The sequence below is a fragment of the Entelurus aequoreus genome, linkage group LG06 (genome assembly GCF_033978785.1).
Source record: "Entelurus aequoreus isolate RoL-2023_Sb linkage group LG06, RoL_Eaeq_v1.1, whole genome shotgun sequence".
Taxonomy (NCBI): domain Eukaryota; kingdom Metazoa; phylum Chordata; class Actinopteri; order Syngnathiformes; family Syngnathidae; genus Entelurus; species Entelurus aequoreus.
Window position 1 is genome coordinate 11,977,408 of NC_084736.1, and position 16,478 is coordinate 11,993,885.

The 16,478-nt window shown below is 40.1% G+C and overlaps 1 protein-coding gene across 1 annotated transcript in view; it reads left to right on the forward strand.

Moving 5' to 3' along the window:
* Positions 1-16,478, forward strand: part of mrtfbb (myocardin related transcription factor Bb) — a 230,500-nt gene that overhangs the window by 198,670 nt on the left and 15,352 nt on the right. Inside the window, exons 6-9 of the mRNA XM_062049993.1 lie at positions 9,546-9,601; positions 9,682-9,757; positions 13,350-13,511; positions 16,018-16,181. Coding sequence (XP_061905977.1) covers positions 9,546-9,601; positions 9,682-9,757; positions 13,350-13,511; positions 16,018-16,181 — 458 coding nt within the window. The remainder of the gene's footprint in view (positions 1-9,545; positions 9,602-9,681; positions 9,758-13,349; positions 13,512-16,017; positions 16,182-16,478) is intronic.

The following is a 16,478-nucleotide window of genomic DNA, read 5'->3' on the forward strand; positions in this document are numbered from 1 at the left end:
CTGCACATTGTTTACAATCATGGCCACCAGCAGCGAGAGCGATTCGGACCGAGAAAGCGACGATTTCCCCATTAATTTGAGCGAGGATGAAAGATTTGTGGATGAGGAAAGTGAGAGTGAAGGATTAGAGGGCAGTGGAAGCGATTCAGATAGGGAAGATGCTGTGAGAGGCGGGTGGGACCTGATATTCAGCTGGGAATGACTAAAACAGTAAATAAACACAAGACATATATATACTCTATTAGCCACAACACAACCAGGCTTATATTTAAAAGGCCACAAATTAATCCCGCATAACAAACAACTCCCCCCTCCCGTCCACATAACCCGCCAATACAAATCAAACACCCGCACAACACCCTCAATCCTACAGCCCAAAGTACCGTTCACCTCCGTAAAGTTCATACAGCACATATATTTCCCCAAAGTTACGTACGTGACATGCACATAGCGGCACGCACGTACGGGCAAGCGATCAAATGTTTGGAAGCCAAAGCTGCGTACTCACGATAGCGCGTCTGCTATCCAACTCAAAGTCCTCCTGGTTGTGTTGCTGCAGCCAGCCGCTAATACACCGATCCCACCTACAACTTTCTTCTTTGCTGTCTTCATTGTTCATTAAACAAATTGCAAAAGATTCACCAACACTGATGTCCAGAATACTGTGGAATTTTGTGATGAAAACAGACGACTTAATAGCTGGCCACAATGCTGTCCCAATATGTCCGCACAATCTGTGACGTCACGCGCAAACGTCGTCATACCGAGACGTTTTCAGCAGAATATTTTGCGGGAATTTTACAATTGCACTTTACTAATCTAATTTCATCATTGATATATAAATTATCAGACTGCGGGGTCGGTAGTCGTGGGTTTCAGTAGGCCTTAAATGTCGTAAATTGGATGTTTTATGTGTTGTTTACTGTTTTTAATGTAACCTTGCTGCTGCCCTCTTGGCCAGGTCTCTTTTGGAAAAGACATCTTTGATCTCAATGGGATTTTTACCTGGTTAAATAAAGGCTAAATACATTTTAAAATGTCTCAACTTTCAGAAGGCTGCCTCATCACCTGTTTTCCGCGTCTGCAAACACAAAGACTTCTAAGTAGGGGTGTAACGGTACACAAAAATTTTGGTTCGGTACGTACCTCGGTTTAGAGGTCACGGTTCGGTTCATTTTCAGTACAGTATGAAAACAACAAAATATACATTTTTGGGTTATTTATTTACCAGATTTTCACAATCTTCCACCAAAATATTTTTCTTAGTGGAATATTTGATGTGAAGTAATGGGAACCTTGGATTGGTCAATAATTCATAATAACATTGATTTTGATTCAATATTATGTATTGAGCAATGACAGTGTGAAAGAAAAAAAAACAGTTTTGTTTTATCAGTCAACATTGCAACTTTTTCTAAATTACATTTAACCTTTAAGCTTTTTTATTTCACTTTTGTTATGTTTTTGTTATAGTATTTTTAGAATGTGCCGTGGGCCTTTAAAACATTAGCTGTGGGCCGCAAATGGCCTCCGGGGCACACTTTTGACACCCCTTGTATAGATAATAAAAAATTAAATCTGATAAATCTATGGATAAAAATCAGAGCCTGGCGACGCATGCGCGTTCATCATAGCTCTCTCACTCTCTCTGTCTCTGCCCCTCCCTCACCAATGCTGCTGCTCGCACAATTTGTTTTGTTTTCAACCCCTTCTTAACCCTGAACGTACATTGAAAATACACGCAACCCTCACTCAAAATGCCGGACATTTGAGGCATTTAAGAAAGTCCGCCCTGACAGCTCCGCAAAAGAGGACATGTCCGGTGAAAAGAGGACATATGGTCAGTTAGCTGCTAGCATGCCGTGTGTTGTGCCTCGGTGTGCATTGTTTACACAACGTGCGTTACGCTACTTAATATGTCCGTGTGGAAACTCGTTCGGTACACCTCCGAACCGAACCGGAACCCCGGTACCGAAACGGTTCAATACAACTACACGTACCGTTACACCCGTACTTCTAAGAGTTAAATATTTACTTAAAAACTCAAGCTCATGCTTGTTTGTATAGAAACGTGTTCCTTGTATGAAACCATTCCAAAACACTAGGGGGCAGCACATGTTTATGAAGTTGGCGTTTCCAACCCTAACTTATCTAAGGAGTCACTTTTCCCAACACACTTTAATGGTCACGAACGCTGTAAGTTAGTCGTGCCACAATGTAGTATTCCAATAACAACACTCTTAATGTTAGCTCGTCCGGGTTTAGTGAGTGTCGTGTGTGTAATAAACAGGGGGAAGATTTACTCTGGAAGAGAGTCATGCTGGCAAGATAAAAGCTGCAAAGATAAAACAAAGACCAAGTCATTTTATGTGTCGTCAGTCAGTTCCTCCCTGTCTCCACATGGCTTCATGAGTCACAGCCTGGGCCTTCAGTGGGGGTCAGTCACCCCGTAAGCGTCCTGGCCGAGCATGTTGTTCTCACACACACACACACACACACACACACACACACACACACACACACACACACACACACACACACACACACACACACACTCCCCCAGGCCATTCTCAATTAAAGCCCTCCTACATGTATCCATCCTGCATGCTAGGAATGCAATGCCGGCTTTGTGATGATAGTTTTCCTCTGACAACCAAGGACGATAGTCCTTCAAGCAAACAGTGTTGGTCATAGCGGAGATGACTCCAACCAGCCAGGATGACTCTGTTCTTGTTTTACTTAGATAAATGCAATCTCTGCTTAAAGGCCTACTGAAAGCCACTACTACCGACCACGCAGTCTGATAGTTTATATATCAATGATGAAATCTTAACATTGCAACACATGCCAATACGGCCGGGTTCACTTATAAAGTGACATTTTAAATTTCCCGCCACACTTCCGGTTGAAAATGTCTAGATATGATGACGTATGCGCGTGACGTCAATGGTTGATACGGACGTATTGGGACCCGTTGAATCCAATACAAAAAAGCTCTGTTTTCATCCCAAAATTCCACAGTATTCTGGACATCTGTGTTGGTGAATCTTTTGCAATTTGTTTAATGAACAATGGAGACAACAAAGAAGAAAGCTATAGGTGCGATCGGTGTATTAGCGGCGGACTACAGCAACACAACCAGGAGGACTTTGAGGTGGATAGCAGACGCGCTACCGTGAGTACAGCTTTGGCTTCCAAACATTTGATCACTTGCCCGTACGTGCGTGTCGCTATGTGCATGTCACGTACGTAACTTTGGGGAAATATGTTTCTTGCCGACTCTGATGGCGGCCGGGGTGTCGTCGAAAGCTACAACGCCCGCCGCCGTCCCGTAGCTAAGTTAGCATCAATGGCGTCGTTAGCAACAGCATTGTTAAGCTTCGCCAAGCTGGAAATTATTAACCGTGTATTTACATGTCCATGGTTTAATAGTATTGTTGATCTTCTGTCTATCCTTCCAGTCAGGGGTTTATTTATTTTGTTTCTATCTGCATTTGAGCCCGATGCTATCACGTTAGCTCAGTAGCTAAAGAGCTTCGCCGATGTATTGTCGTGAAGATAAAAGTCACTGTGAATGTCCATTTCGCGTTCTCGACTCTCATTTTCAACAGGATATTGTATCCGAGGTGGTTTAAAATACAAATCCGTGATCCACAATAGAAAAAGGAGAAAGTGTGGAATCCAATGAGCCAGCTTGTACCTAAGTTACGGTCAAAGCGAAAAAAGATACGTCCTGCACTGCACTTTAGTCCTTCACTCTCACTTTCCTCATCCACAAATCTTTCATCCTGGCTCAAATTAATGGGGTAATTGTCGTTTTCTCGGTCCGAATCGCTCTCGCTGCTGGTGTAAACAATAGGAAAATGTGAGGAGCCCTTCAACCTGTGACGTCACGCTACTTCCGGTACAGGCAAGGCTTTTTTTTTATCAGCGACCAAAAGTTGCAAACTTTATCGTCGTTGTTCTCTACTAAATCCTTTCAGCAAAAATATGGCAATATCGCGAAATGATCAAGTATGACACATAGAATGGATCTGCTATCCCCGTTTAAATGAAAAAAATTCATTTCAGTAGGCCTTTAATGATATATAAACCAACAATTACATCCAAATATAACGAAAACAAACAAAAAAACACACACAAAAACACAAGTGCAAAACTTCATGAAGTACAAACCGAACAAAAAAACAAAAAAAGGAATATACACCTCACGGAATGATACAAAACAAATACAAAACCAGGCAAAAAATAAGTAAAATAATAAATATAAAGCAAAATGTAAACACTTATGGCTGTCCATATGATTTTATTGTTCTGTCTTTATATATCTTTTTCAATTGGAATATATTTTTACAATCTTTTATCTCATTGTAAAGAGAACTCCATAGTTTAACCCCCACCACTGATATACACATTTGTTTTAAAGGCCTACTGAAATGACATTTTTTTATTTAAACGGGGATAGCAGATCCATTCTATGTGTCATACTTGATCATTTCGCGATATTGCCATATTTTTGCTAAAAGGATTTAGTAGAGAACATGTCAGACCCACTCGACATCCATTGCTTTCGGTCTCCCCTAGAGGGGGGTGGGGGGTTACCCACATATGCGGTCCTCTCCAAGGTTTCTCATAGTCATTCACATCGACGTCCCACTGGGGTGAGTTTTCCTTGCCCGTATGTGGGCTCTGTACCGAGGATGTCGTTGTGGCTTGTACAGCCCTTTGAGACACTTGTGATTTAGGGCTATATAAATAAACATTGATTGATTGATTGATTGATTGAACATCGACGATAAAGTTCGCAACTTTTGGTCGCTGATAAAAAAAAAAAAGCCTGGCCTGTACCGGAAGTAGCGTGACGTCGCAGGTTGAAAGGCTCCTCACATTTCCCCATTGTTTACACCAGCAGCGAGAGCGATTCGGACCGAGAACATGACGATTACCCCATTAATTTGAGCCAGGATGAAAGATTTGTGGATGAGGAACGTGAGAGTGAAGGACTAGAGTGCAGTGCAGGACGTATCTTTTTTCGCTCTGACCGTAACTTAGGTACAAGCTGGCTCATTGGATTCCACACTTTCTCCTTTTTCTATTGTGGATCACGGATTTGTATTTTAAACCACCTCGGATACTATATCCTCTTGAAAATGAGAGTCGAGAACGCGAAATGGACATTCACAGTGACTTTTATCTCCACGACAATACATCGGCGAAGCACTTTAGCCTTGGAGCTAACGTGATAGCATCGGGCTTAACTGCAGATAGAAACAAAAGAAATAAGCCCCTGACAGGAAGGATAGACAGAAAATCAACAATACTATTAAACCATGGACATGTAACTACACGGTTAATGCTTTCCAGCCTGGCGAAGCTTAACAATGCTGTTGCTAACGACGCCATTGAAGCTAACTTAGCAACGGGACCTCACAGAGCTATGCTAAAAACATTAGCTATCCACCTACGCCAGCCAGCCCTCATCTGCTCATCAACACCCGTGCTCACCTGCGTTCCAGCGATCGACGGAGCAACGAAGGACTTCACCCGATCATCGATAGCGCGTCTGCTATCCAAGTCAGAAAGTCCTCCTGGTTGTGTTGCTGCAGCCAGCCTCTAATACACCGATCCCACCTACAGCTTTCTTCTTTGCAGTCTTCATTGTTCATTAAACAAATTGCAAAAGATTCACCAACACAGATGTCCAGAATACTGTGGAATTTTGCGATGAAAACCGAGCTTTTTGTATTGGATACAATGTGTCCGAATACTTCCGTTTCAACCATTGACGTCACGCGCATACGTCATCATACATAGACGTTTTCAACCGGAAGTTTCGCGGGAAATTTAAAATGTCACTTTATAAGTTAACCCGGACGTATTGGCATGTGTTGCAATGTTAAGATTTCATCATTGATATATAAACTATCAGACTGCGTGGTCGGTAGTAGTGGCTTTCAGTAGGCCTTTAAAGTTGTCCTTGAATACTGATGTTGGAAATGACCTTTTCTTCTATGCTCTTCATTCTCAGAAGTGATGACAAACATTTTTTGTAAATTTGCTGGTAATGTTTGACTTTTAGCCTTAAACATGACACATAATGTCTGTAACTTTACTAGCTCCTGTAATTTCAATAAACCCAAATTAATGAATAATATGTTAGTGTGTTCTAAGTAATCTACTTTATGAATAATCCTTATAGCTCTTTTCTGTAGTTGATACAATGCCTTTATGTTACTCCTATATGTGTTCCCCCACACTTCCACACAGTAGCTGATATATGGCAATATAAGTGCACAATACAATATACGCATTGCCCTATAATCTAACACATATTTTACCTTATTTAATATAAAAATACTCTTAGACATCTTTTTCCGTACATGTGCAATATGAGATTTCCATGTCAGACCGTCATCCAGTATCACTCCTAAAAATCTAAGTTCAGAAACCCTTTCGATATCAATTCCATCTATTGACAGTTTGATCCAGGGCCGGCCCGTGGCATAGGCCGTATAGGCAAATGCTAAGGGCGCCGTCCATCAGGGGGCGCCACGCCAGTGCCACAAATGTTGGAGAAAAAAAAAAAAAAAAAGAAAGTTGGTACTATTATTTCTAAATACAAAAAATAATCCCACGTTAATTAAAATGCAAAGTAAAGCCTATTTAATACAATAGAAAATACGTACTCATATAGTAGTACAGTTGGCACAGTACAGTAAACTGACAGTTAATATTTAAACATTTAACATTTCAAACAATTTTGAACAGAAATAGTTCATGCACATTCAGATCAATTCTTAATATCATTATGTCAAGATAATGGCACTAGCATTTACTTAATTTAAGAATATTTTTCAACATATTGAGAAAAAAGGTCTCATATTTGTTTTTTCTATCAAGAAAAGTGCACTTGTTATTAGTGAGAAGATACTTATTTAAAGGTATTTTTGGGTTCATTGAGGTTAGCTGATTTTACTTGTTTTGGAAAGTCTTGACAAGCCAAATTTTCTTGTTCTATTGGCAGATAATTTTGCTTAGTTCAAATAAAATACCCCTAACTTTTGTATTTTTTTCTCTTGTTTTTGAACACTGACTTTTTGCAGTGTAGTCACCTGAAATGGTTTTCACTTCACAGGTGTCATAGTTTTGATGCCTTCAGTGACAACCTACAATGTAAATAGTCATGAAAATAAAGAAAACGCATTGAAATGAGAAGGTGTGTCCAAACTTTTGCCCTGTACTGTGTTTAATGCATTCTAACACATAAATAAAAATACGAAAAAAATACATATGTGTTCTTGTCTTATGGTGAATGATGGGCAAAATTCCAAAAAAAGTGCAGCTCTCTTTTAAAGCCAAAGACTGTATAAAGACCTACAAAACGTAACATGACGCCTTTACAAAAATAATAAAGTTCTTGTGTTGCAAAGGGTTTGGACATTTCTGGAAACTTTCCATGGAAAGTTTAGACGGGATATTTGGGAAACATTCAAAGTTGGACCTCTTTTCCATGTGAATGAATGAGTTATTTTATGAAACTGTCATCTTTTTATTTGTTTTGCAGTTTTTTTTACTAGCTAAACGCCACTGCGATAGGTCAGAAGCGTCAACCCCAGTGCAGTAATGGAGTCTCAATTCCCTCACTGAACTTGAGCATGATTTTAGTCAATATTAATGCCTTCACAGTGCATGTGGCCTAAGTTGCTGCAATATTCCTGCGTAAATAGTTTTCATTTTACATAAAAATACCTCTCTAAACCACAAACAGTGTAGTAAACATTTTTGTTAATGCAGATGTGTATTGTTACGAAGTTGCACAGTTATATGTTGCATGTTACTGTATTTCTAACACTGCCTTATAAAAATAATAATAGATTTTATTTGTAAAAAGCACTTTACATTGAGTAAACAACCTCAAAGTGCTACAGTGTATTTAAAAAGAAAATATATATAATAAAAAAATAATAAAAATAAAAACTAGAACAGCCAAATAGCTAAAACTAGTATGCATACATCTAAAAAAATATTTTTTTTAAAAGAAGGGTTTTCAAGCCTTTTTTAAAAGCATCCACAGTCTGTGGTGCCCTCAGGTGGTCAGGGAGAGCGTTCCACAGACTGGGAGCGGCGGAGCAGAAAGCCTTAACATTGCCTTTACTTTAATACAAACACAGTATATCCCTGTTTTGCTACTTTGCACTGGGTTGGCGTGATATTGACATAATTGACCGATACCAGCAACAACAAAAAAAACATCTAAAATCTCCAATATAAGCTCCGATAAAAGCAGTCAAGCAACGTGTTTACTTGTGCATAACTGGACAAGCAGTTAACATCTAAATGTCCTCCAATAAACACACAAGGTTTTTGTATTTTTGTGAAGTCATTTATAAAAGGTAAACATGGCAATAGCTGAGCTCTACAGCTGAGCACACAATAGCACACAAGCTAGACATATGTAATAAGTAGAGATGTCCGATAATGGCTTTTTTTACCGATATCCGATATTCCGATATTGTCCAACTATTAATTACCGATTCCGATATCAACCGATACCGATATTTACAGTCGTGGAATTAACACATTATTATGCCTAATTTTGTTGTGATGCCCCGCTGGATGCATTAAACAATGTAACAAGGTTTTCCAAAATAAATCAACTCAAGTTATGGAAAAAAATGCCAACATGGCACTGCCATATTTATTATTGAAGTCACAAAGTGCTTTATTTTTTTTAACATGCTTCAAAACAGCAGCTTGGAATTTGGGACATGCTCTCCCTGAGAGAGCATGAGGAGGTTGAGGTGGGCGGGGTTGGGGGTAGCGTATATTGTAACGTCCCAGAAGAGTTAGTGCTGCAAGGGGTTCTGGGTAATTGTCCTGTTGTGTTTATGTTGTGTTACGGTGCGGATGTTCTCCCGAAATGTGTTTGTCATTCTTGATTGGTGTGGGTTCACAGTGTGGCGCATATTTGTAACAGTGTTAAAGTTGTTTATACGGTCACCCTCAGTGTGACCTGTATGGCTGTTGACCAAGTATGCGTGCATTCACTTGTGTGTGTGAAAAGCTGTAGATATTACGTGACTGGGCCAGCACGCAAAGGCAGTGCCTTTAAGGTTTATTGGCGCTCTGTACTTCTCCCTACGTCCGTGTACACAGCGACGTTTTAAAAAGTCATACATTTTACTTTTTGAGACCGATACCGATCATTTTGAAACCGATAGCGATAATTTCCGATATTACATTTTAAAGCATTTATCGGCCGATAATATCTGCAGTCCGATCTCTAATCATAACCAATATTGCCAAGACAGGGGTCTTGCTAAGTTGGCAATGCTAATCTTTCTTGCTACGTCTTATAATTCTCTGGGAGACCAGTCGGTGTATTATGAAGAGCTATGAAGTCAGCAGGGAATCACTGATTTGACAATGTACACACACTTAAAGTTAGTATTGGATGTCAATAGACCATGCAGGTGTACTTCATCTTATGGCCATCAGTAGAAATTCACTGCTTTAAAACTGAGCACTGATTCCATCTCCTTCAGCTCTGAAAACACCCGCTGCCTTCCATGAGCGTATTCGCACCTTGGAGAGAGCCAGGGTAAGTAAGACCTGGAGCGCCCTCGAGCTTGTCCGTGTCGATGTCTTTCCTCTTTGCTAACATTTTGTTCCATCTATCAGACAGGAAACCTCCTGAAACACAAACTGTGCAGCAGACCCGCACGCTCCGAGCTGGTCCGTATGCACATCTTACAAGGTAAGCCGGCCCTCCTCTGCCTTCTCATGCCAGCATGCTGCACCTGTGTGAAGTCGGCAAATGTGAAAATAACACTGCCATTTGTTCGTGCTACGTTTGTGCCGCAACAGCCGTTACTTTTTTTGAAGTTATTCCAAAATAAATGTTTTGACTAGCTTGTAAAAATCTCCCCTAACTTGTCTCGTTCGTTTGTGTTACGTTTGTGTTGCAAACATTTTTTGTCTGACTTGTGTAGTTTTATATTATTCATAACCAGCCCCATTTTGTCAAAACCGCTCCAAACTTGTCCAATTTCTTTGTGGTACATTTGTGCTGCAAATTTTTGTTGTCTAACTATTATGTTATTAATGTTTTATTATTCATAACACATCCCATTACATAAAAAACCATAGTGCCCCTCCCGAAAATCTCCCGGGGCAACCATTCTCCCGAATTTCTCCCAATTTCCACCCGGACAACAATATTGGGGGCGTGCCTTAAAGGCAATGCCTTTAGCGTCCTCTACAACCTGCCGTCACGTCCACTTTTCCTCCATACAAACAGCGTGCCGGCCCACTCGCATAATATATGCGGCTTTTACACACACACACACACACAAGTGATAGCAAGGCATACTTCATCAACAGCCATACAGGTCACACTGAGGGTGGCCGTACAGTGTTTCCCATAAACTGCCAAGATACCTGTGGCGGTGGGGGCGTGGTCACCATGACATCATCAAGTAATTTGCATAATTTACTACAATGATTTGATTTTCTCTAAAAAGGCTCAAAAAATGTATACTTACTAATTAATAATAACAGTTTTGTTTTAAACGTCCATCCATCCGTCCATCCATTTTACAATATAATTACAACACTTTATGTACATATTTATATACAGATTTGAACAATAAGTTATTCACTGAAATATATTTAATAATTGTGGTTCTTACAAAAAATATATCTTATAAAATATAAACGCTAAAATGTCTCAGAGCTCTGCCCCTTTAATTAGTGCATACTAAATAATTGAACTTTAGCCTACTACTACAACCATATTATTTACCAGCAACATAAAGTGAAACAGAGGCAGAGGTGTCCTGCCACAGTCAGTAACAAATAAACAGAAAACAGTAGTGGTGGTAGATAGACACAAAGCTTCATCAAACATCTGATCCACTGAACAAAGAGCTCCAAAAATCTTGAACTTTAGACTGCCATCAGTTTTACTCCCTACACTTAACCATGTGTTTCCTACTGCCTGCAGACTTTGCACCCTTTGTTATATACACATGTTGGGTTTCTAATATAAATACATTTAATAAAGTCAAATACAAATAAGGCAACAAGAGAAGTATCCTACACTTCTCTTTTGTAAAGTAAATCTGAACAGCCTATATGGGCATCTACATCAACTATATGATTTGCCTGAGAAGCTGGACAGGACAAAAAATAAATAAAAAATAAAATAAAAACAATTATTTTTATTTTTTTATTTTTTTATTTGTGGCGGACGTAATTCTTTCGTGGCGGGCCGCCACAAATAAATGAATGTGTGGGAAACACTGACGTATAAACAACTTTAACACTGTTACAAATATGCGCCACACTGTGAACCCACACCAAACAAGAATGACAAACACATTTCGGGAGAACATCCGCACCGTAACACAACATAAACACAACAGAACAAATGCCCAGAACCCCTTGCAGCACTAACTCTTCCGGGACGCTACAATATACACCCCCCACTATCACCAATTTAATGCATCCAGCGGGGCATCACAACAAAATTAGGCATAATAATGCGTTCATTCCACGACTGTATATATCGGTATCGGTTGATATCGGAATCGGTAATTAAGAGTTGGACAATATCGGATATCGGCAAAAAAGTCATTATCGGAGATTTTGACAAAATTGGGTCTGGTTATGACTAATTAAATGTTAATAACATGACAACTGTGAAATGTTCAAATAAAAACTACAAAAGACAACAAACATTTTTGCAGAGAATGAAAATGAGAAAAAAAAACAGCACAATATTTCGCATGATTAAGAATTCCAGTCCAAAAACATGGAAGGCTGTTTTTTTTTGTTTGTTTGTTTGTCGCCACCACCACATCAAGTTAAGCAGATTCACAAATTATACTGTACAGAAGTCCAAAGTGCAAATATCATGAATTGGTATTAAGCTGGTATTTACATCTTATTTACAGGTATGGGACAACTTTGGGGAGATTTTGGCAAGGTGGGGGGGCTTGGTTATGGATATTAACATAAAAACTACAATAGACAAACAAATTGCAGCACAAACGAATAAGGACAAGTTTGGGATAACTTTAACAAAACGGACGTTACGAGTCAGAAAGTACACTGCAAAAACTAAAATCTAAGTAAGATGAAATATCTCAAATAAGGGTGATGTTTGCTTATTTTCTGTCTGATAAGATCATTCTTCTCACTAAGCAGATTTTATGTTAGAGTGTTTTACTTGTTTTAGTGTTTTGGTACTAAATGATCTCAGTAAGATATTACATCTTGTTGCTGAGATTTGATGACCTATATTGAATAAAACATGCTTGAAACTAGAATATCAACTGTTGCAAAGCTGTGTCATCAACACTCACAAGTATAAAACTACTTTTTTAAAGTAATCATTTCTTATTTCAAGCATGAAAACTAATCATGACTCTGACACAATTGTGTCTCATAATTAAAACAGATGACAGCCAAATGGACTTTGCTGTTCTATTTTCAATGAAACAATAGAAAACACGTACTCATATAGTAGTACAGTTGGCACAGTACAGTAAACTGACAGTTAATATTTAAACATTTAACATTTCAAACAATTTTGAACAGAAATAGTTCATGCACATTCAGATCAATTCTTCAAAATGACAATTTAATTACAATTTGGCCGGGGGCCGGGCTGTATATATGCACACTAATTGACTGAAAGAGCACGCACTTGGCGTGATGATGTCATGTTGTCGATGGAAAAATGCATTTTTAGACAATATGATTTGCCTGAGCGGCTAGTAGACCCCGAGAGTAACAAGCGGTTGCCTTGTTGCCTTTCCATTAAGAACAATAAACTAGTTTTTAGTATAAGTTTGCTGGTTTCAAGAAATGTAATGCCGAGTGCATATCATTATGTCAAGATAATGGCACTAGCATTTACTTCATTTAAGAATATTTTTCAACATATTGAGCAAAAAGTTCTTTTTTTTTCCTACCAAGAAAAGTGCACTTGTTATTAGTGAGAATATACTTATTTTAATCTATTTTTGGGTCCGTTGAGGTTAGCTAATTTTACTTGTTTTGGAAAGTATTGACAAGCCAAATGTTCTTGTTCTATTGGCAGATAATTTAGCTTAGTTCAAATAAAACACCCCTCATTTTTGTATTTTTTTTCTTGTTTTTGAACACTGACTTTTTGCAGTGTGTATTTTAGAATAATTCAAAAACCGCAACAACACAAACAAAAATGTTTCCAGCAACAAACGAATGGCAGTTATTTTAATATGTGCAATGATAAGGGGGACCAACTTCACACAGGTCTTTCAAGCAACTAAATAAGGCTGAAGCTTGTTCCCTTTTACCAGAGACCGAGGCAGAAGCTTCCTTGCAGGCCACCCAGATGAAGCTGAAGAGGGCCCGACTGGCAGACGACCTCAACGACAAGATAGCTGTCAGACCCGGGCCCATGGAGCTGGTGGAGAAGAACATCCTGCCTGTGGACGGGGGTGCTGAAGAAATAAATAAGGGTATACTAGATGCACTTTTAGATGACACTCTCATGTGCCTCAGTTGTGTTAGCGTGGGTCAGGCATTCATTTTGGAGAGCAAATGTGAAGTTCGTCTTTGGCCTCACGTAAAAGTTATTTATGTGTGCTGCTGATAATGACAAAAACATAAACCCCATCTGGCCAGGACACTTGGGCCCAAGTTGCAGCGATACAAAAATAGAAGAATATTCCACATTCCTTCCTGTTTCTTATCTTTATTGTTGTTTTCTTCAAGCTCGTGGGAGAGAGAGAGCAATCGGAGGAAGGCAACCAAACAATTATTAAATAGACAAAATCCTTTTTCAATGCAAAACAAGACAAACTACCTGGTGTTCAATCAATCAATCAATCAATGTTTATTTATATAGCCCTAAATCACAAGTGTCTCAAAGGGCTGCACAAGCCACAACGACATCTTAGGTTCAGATCCCACATAAGGGCAAGGAAAAACTCACAACCCAGTGGGATGTCAATGAGAATGACTAAGAAACCTTGGAGAGGACCGCAGATGTGGGTGACCCCCCCCCCCCCCCCCCCCCCCTCTCTAAGGGAGACCGGATGCAATGGACGTCAAGTGGGTCTAGCATAATATTGTGAAAGTCCAGTCCATAGTGGATCTAACATAATAGTGAGAGTCCAGTCCATAGTGGATCTAACATAATAGTGAGAGTCCAGTCCATAGTGGATCTAACATAATAGTGAGAGTCCAGTCCATAGTGGATCTAGCATAATATTGTGAAAGTCCAGTCCATAGTGGATCTAACATAATAGTGAGAGTCCAGTCCATAGTGGATCTAACATAATAGTGAGAGTCCAGTCCATAGTGGATCTAACATAATAGTGAGAGTCCAGTCCATAGTGGATCTAGCATAATATTGTGAAAGTCCAGTCCATAGTGGATCTAACATAATAGTGAGAGTCCAGTCCATAGTGGATCTAACATAATAGTGAGAGTCCAGTCCATAGTGGATCTAACATAATAGTGAAAGTCCAGTCCATAGTGGATCTAACATAATAGTGAGAGTCCAGTCCATAGTGGATCTAACATAATAGTGAGAGTCCAGTCCATAGTGGATCTAACATAATAGTGAGAGTCCAGTCCATAGTGGATCTAACATAATAGTGAGAGTCCAGTCCATAGTGGATCTAACATAATAGTGAGAGTCCAGTCCATAGTGGATCTAACATAATAGTGTGAGTCCAGTCCATAGTGGATCTAACATAATAGTGAGAGTCCAGTCCATAGTGGGTCTAACATAATAGTGTGAGTCCAGTCCATAGTGGATCTAACATAATAGTGAGAGTCCAGTCCATAGTGGATCTAACATAATAGTGAGAGTCCAGTCCATAGTGGGTCTAACATAATAGTGAGAGTCCAGTCCATAGTGGATCTAACATAATAGTGAGAGTCCAGTCCATAGTGGATCTAACATAATAGTGAGAGTCCAGTCTATAGTGGATCTAACATAATAGTGAGAGTCCAGTCTATAGTGGGTCTAACATAATAGTGAGAGTCCAGTCCATAGTGGATCTAACATAATAGTGAGAGTCCAGTCTATAGTGGATCTAACATAATAGTGAGAGTCCAGTCTATAGTGGGTCTAACATAATAGTGAGAGTCCAGTCCATAGTGGATCTAACATAATAGTGAGAGTCCAGTCCATAGTGGGTCTAACATAATAGTGTGAGTCCAGTCCATAGTGGATCTAACATAATAGTGAGAGTCCAGTCCATTGTGGATCTAACATAATAGTGAGAGTCCAGTCCATAGTGGGTCTAACATAATAGTGAGAGTCCAGTCCATAGTGGATCTAACATAATAGTGAGAGTCCAGTCCATAGTGGATCTAACATAATAGTGAGAGTCCAGTCCATAGTGGGTCTAACATAATAGTGAGAGTCCAGTCCATAGTGGATCTAACATAATAGTGAGAGTCCAGTCCATAGTGGGTCTAACATAATAGTGAGAGTCCAGTTCATAGTGGATCTAACATAATAGTGAGAGTCCGTAGTGGGGCCAGCAGGAGACCATCCCGAGCGGAGACGGGTCAGCAGTGCAGAGATGTCCCCAACCGATGCACAGGCGAGTGGTCCACCCCCGGGTCCCGACTCTGGACAGCCAGCACTTCATCCATGGCCACCGGACCTGTGCCCCTCCTTCCACAAGGGAGAGGGGGGCAGAGCAGAAAAGAAACGGCAGATCAACTGGTCTAAAAGGGGGTCTATTTAAAGGCTAGAGTATACAAATGAGTTTTAAGATGGGACTTAAATGCTTCTACTGAGGTAGCATCTCTAACTGTTACCGGGAGGACATTCCATAGTACTGGAGCCCCAATAGAAAACGCTCTATAGCCTGCAGACTTTTTTTGGGCTCTGGGAATCACTAATAAGCCGGAGTTCTTTGAACGCAGATTTCTCGCCGGGACATATAAAAAACCTTAAAATCTAGTCTGATGTAAAAACCCAGCCTGATGTTTGTCCTCCAGGTGATGATGTGGATGCAAACAAGAGCGTGGATGTGTACAGATTCGACGACGACAACACCGATGCTTTATCTACGTTGGAACCTCGTTGCTCAACACCTCCGAGCGCAGCGTCCAGTTCGACTGAGAGCACGTCCTCTTCTTCCCACTCAAGCTCCTCCGTACAGGTGAGGCAGAGCAATGACACATCCACGTGCTGCCATGGAGGGAAAATAGATGCAGAACCTCCATTTACAACTCAATCAATCATTGGCTTTGACAGTTAGGATTGCATCAAATCAGTTGTTATTCTCACTACGACGGGGCAAAACCATCCTTGCCCAGGCACACCCTCCTGGTTTTTGGAGTGTACATATTTGGGGTTTTGGTACCAGAAGCCGGACTAAATCTGACCAATCTAAGCATGAGCAGACCTCCAGGCAACTACAACCGTAGACTAACACCCTCCCCCCACCACATCCCAC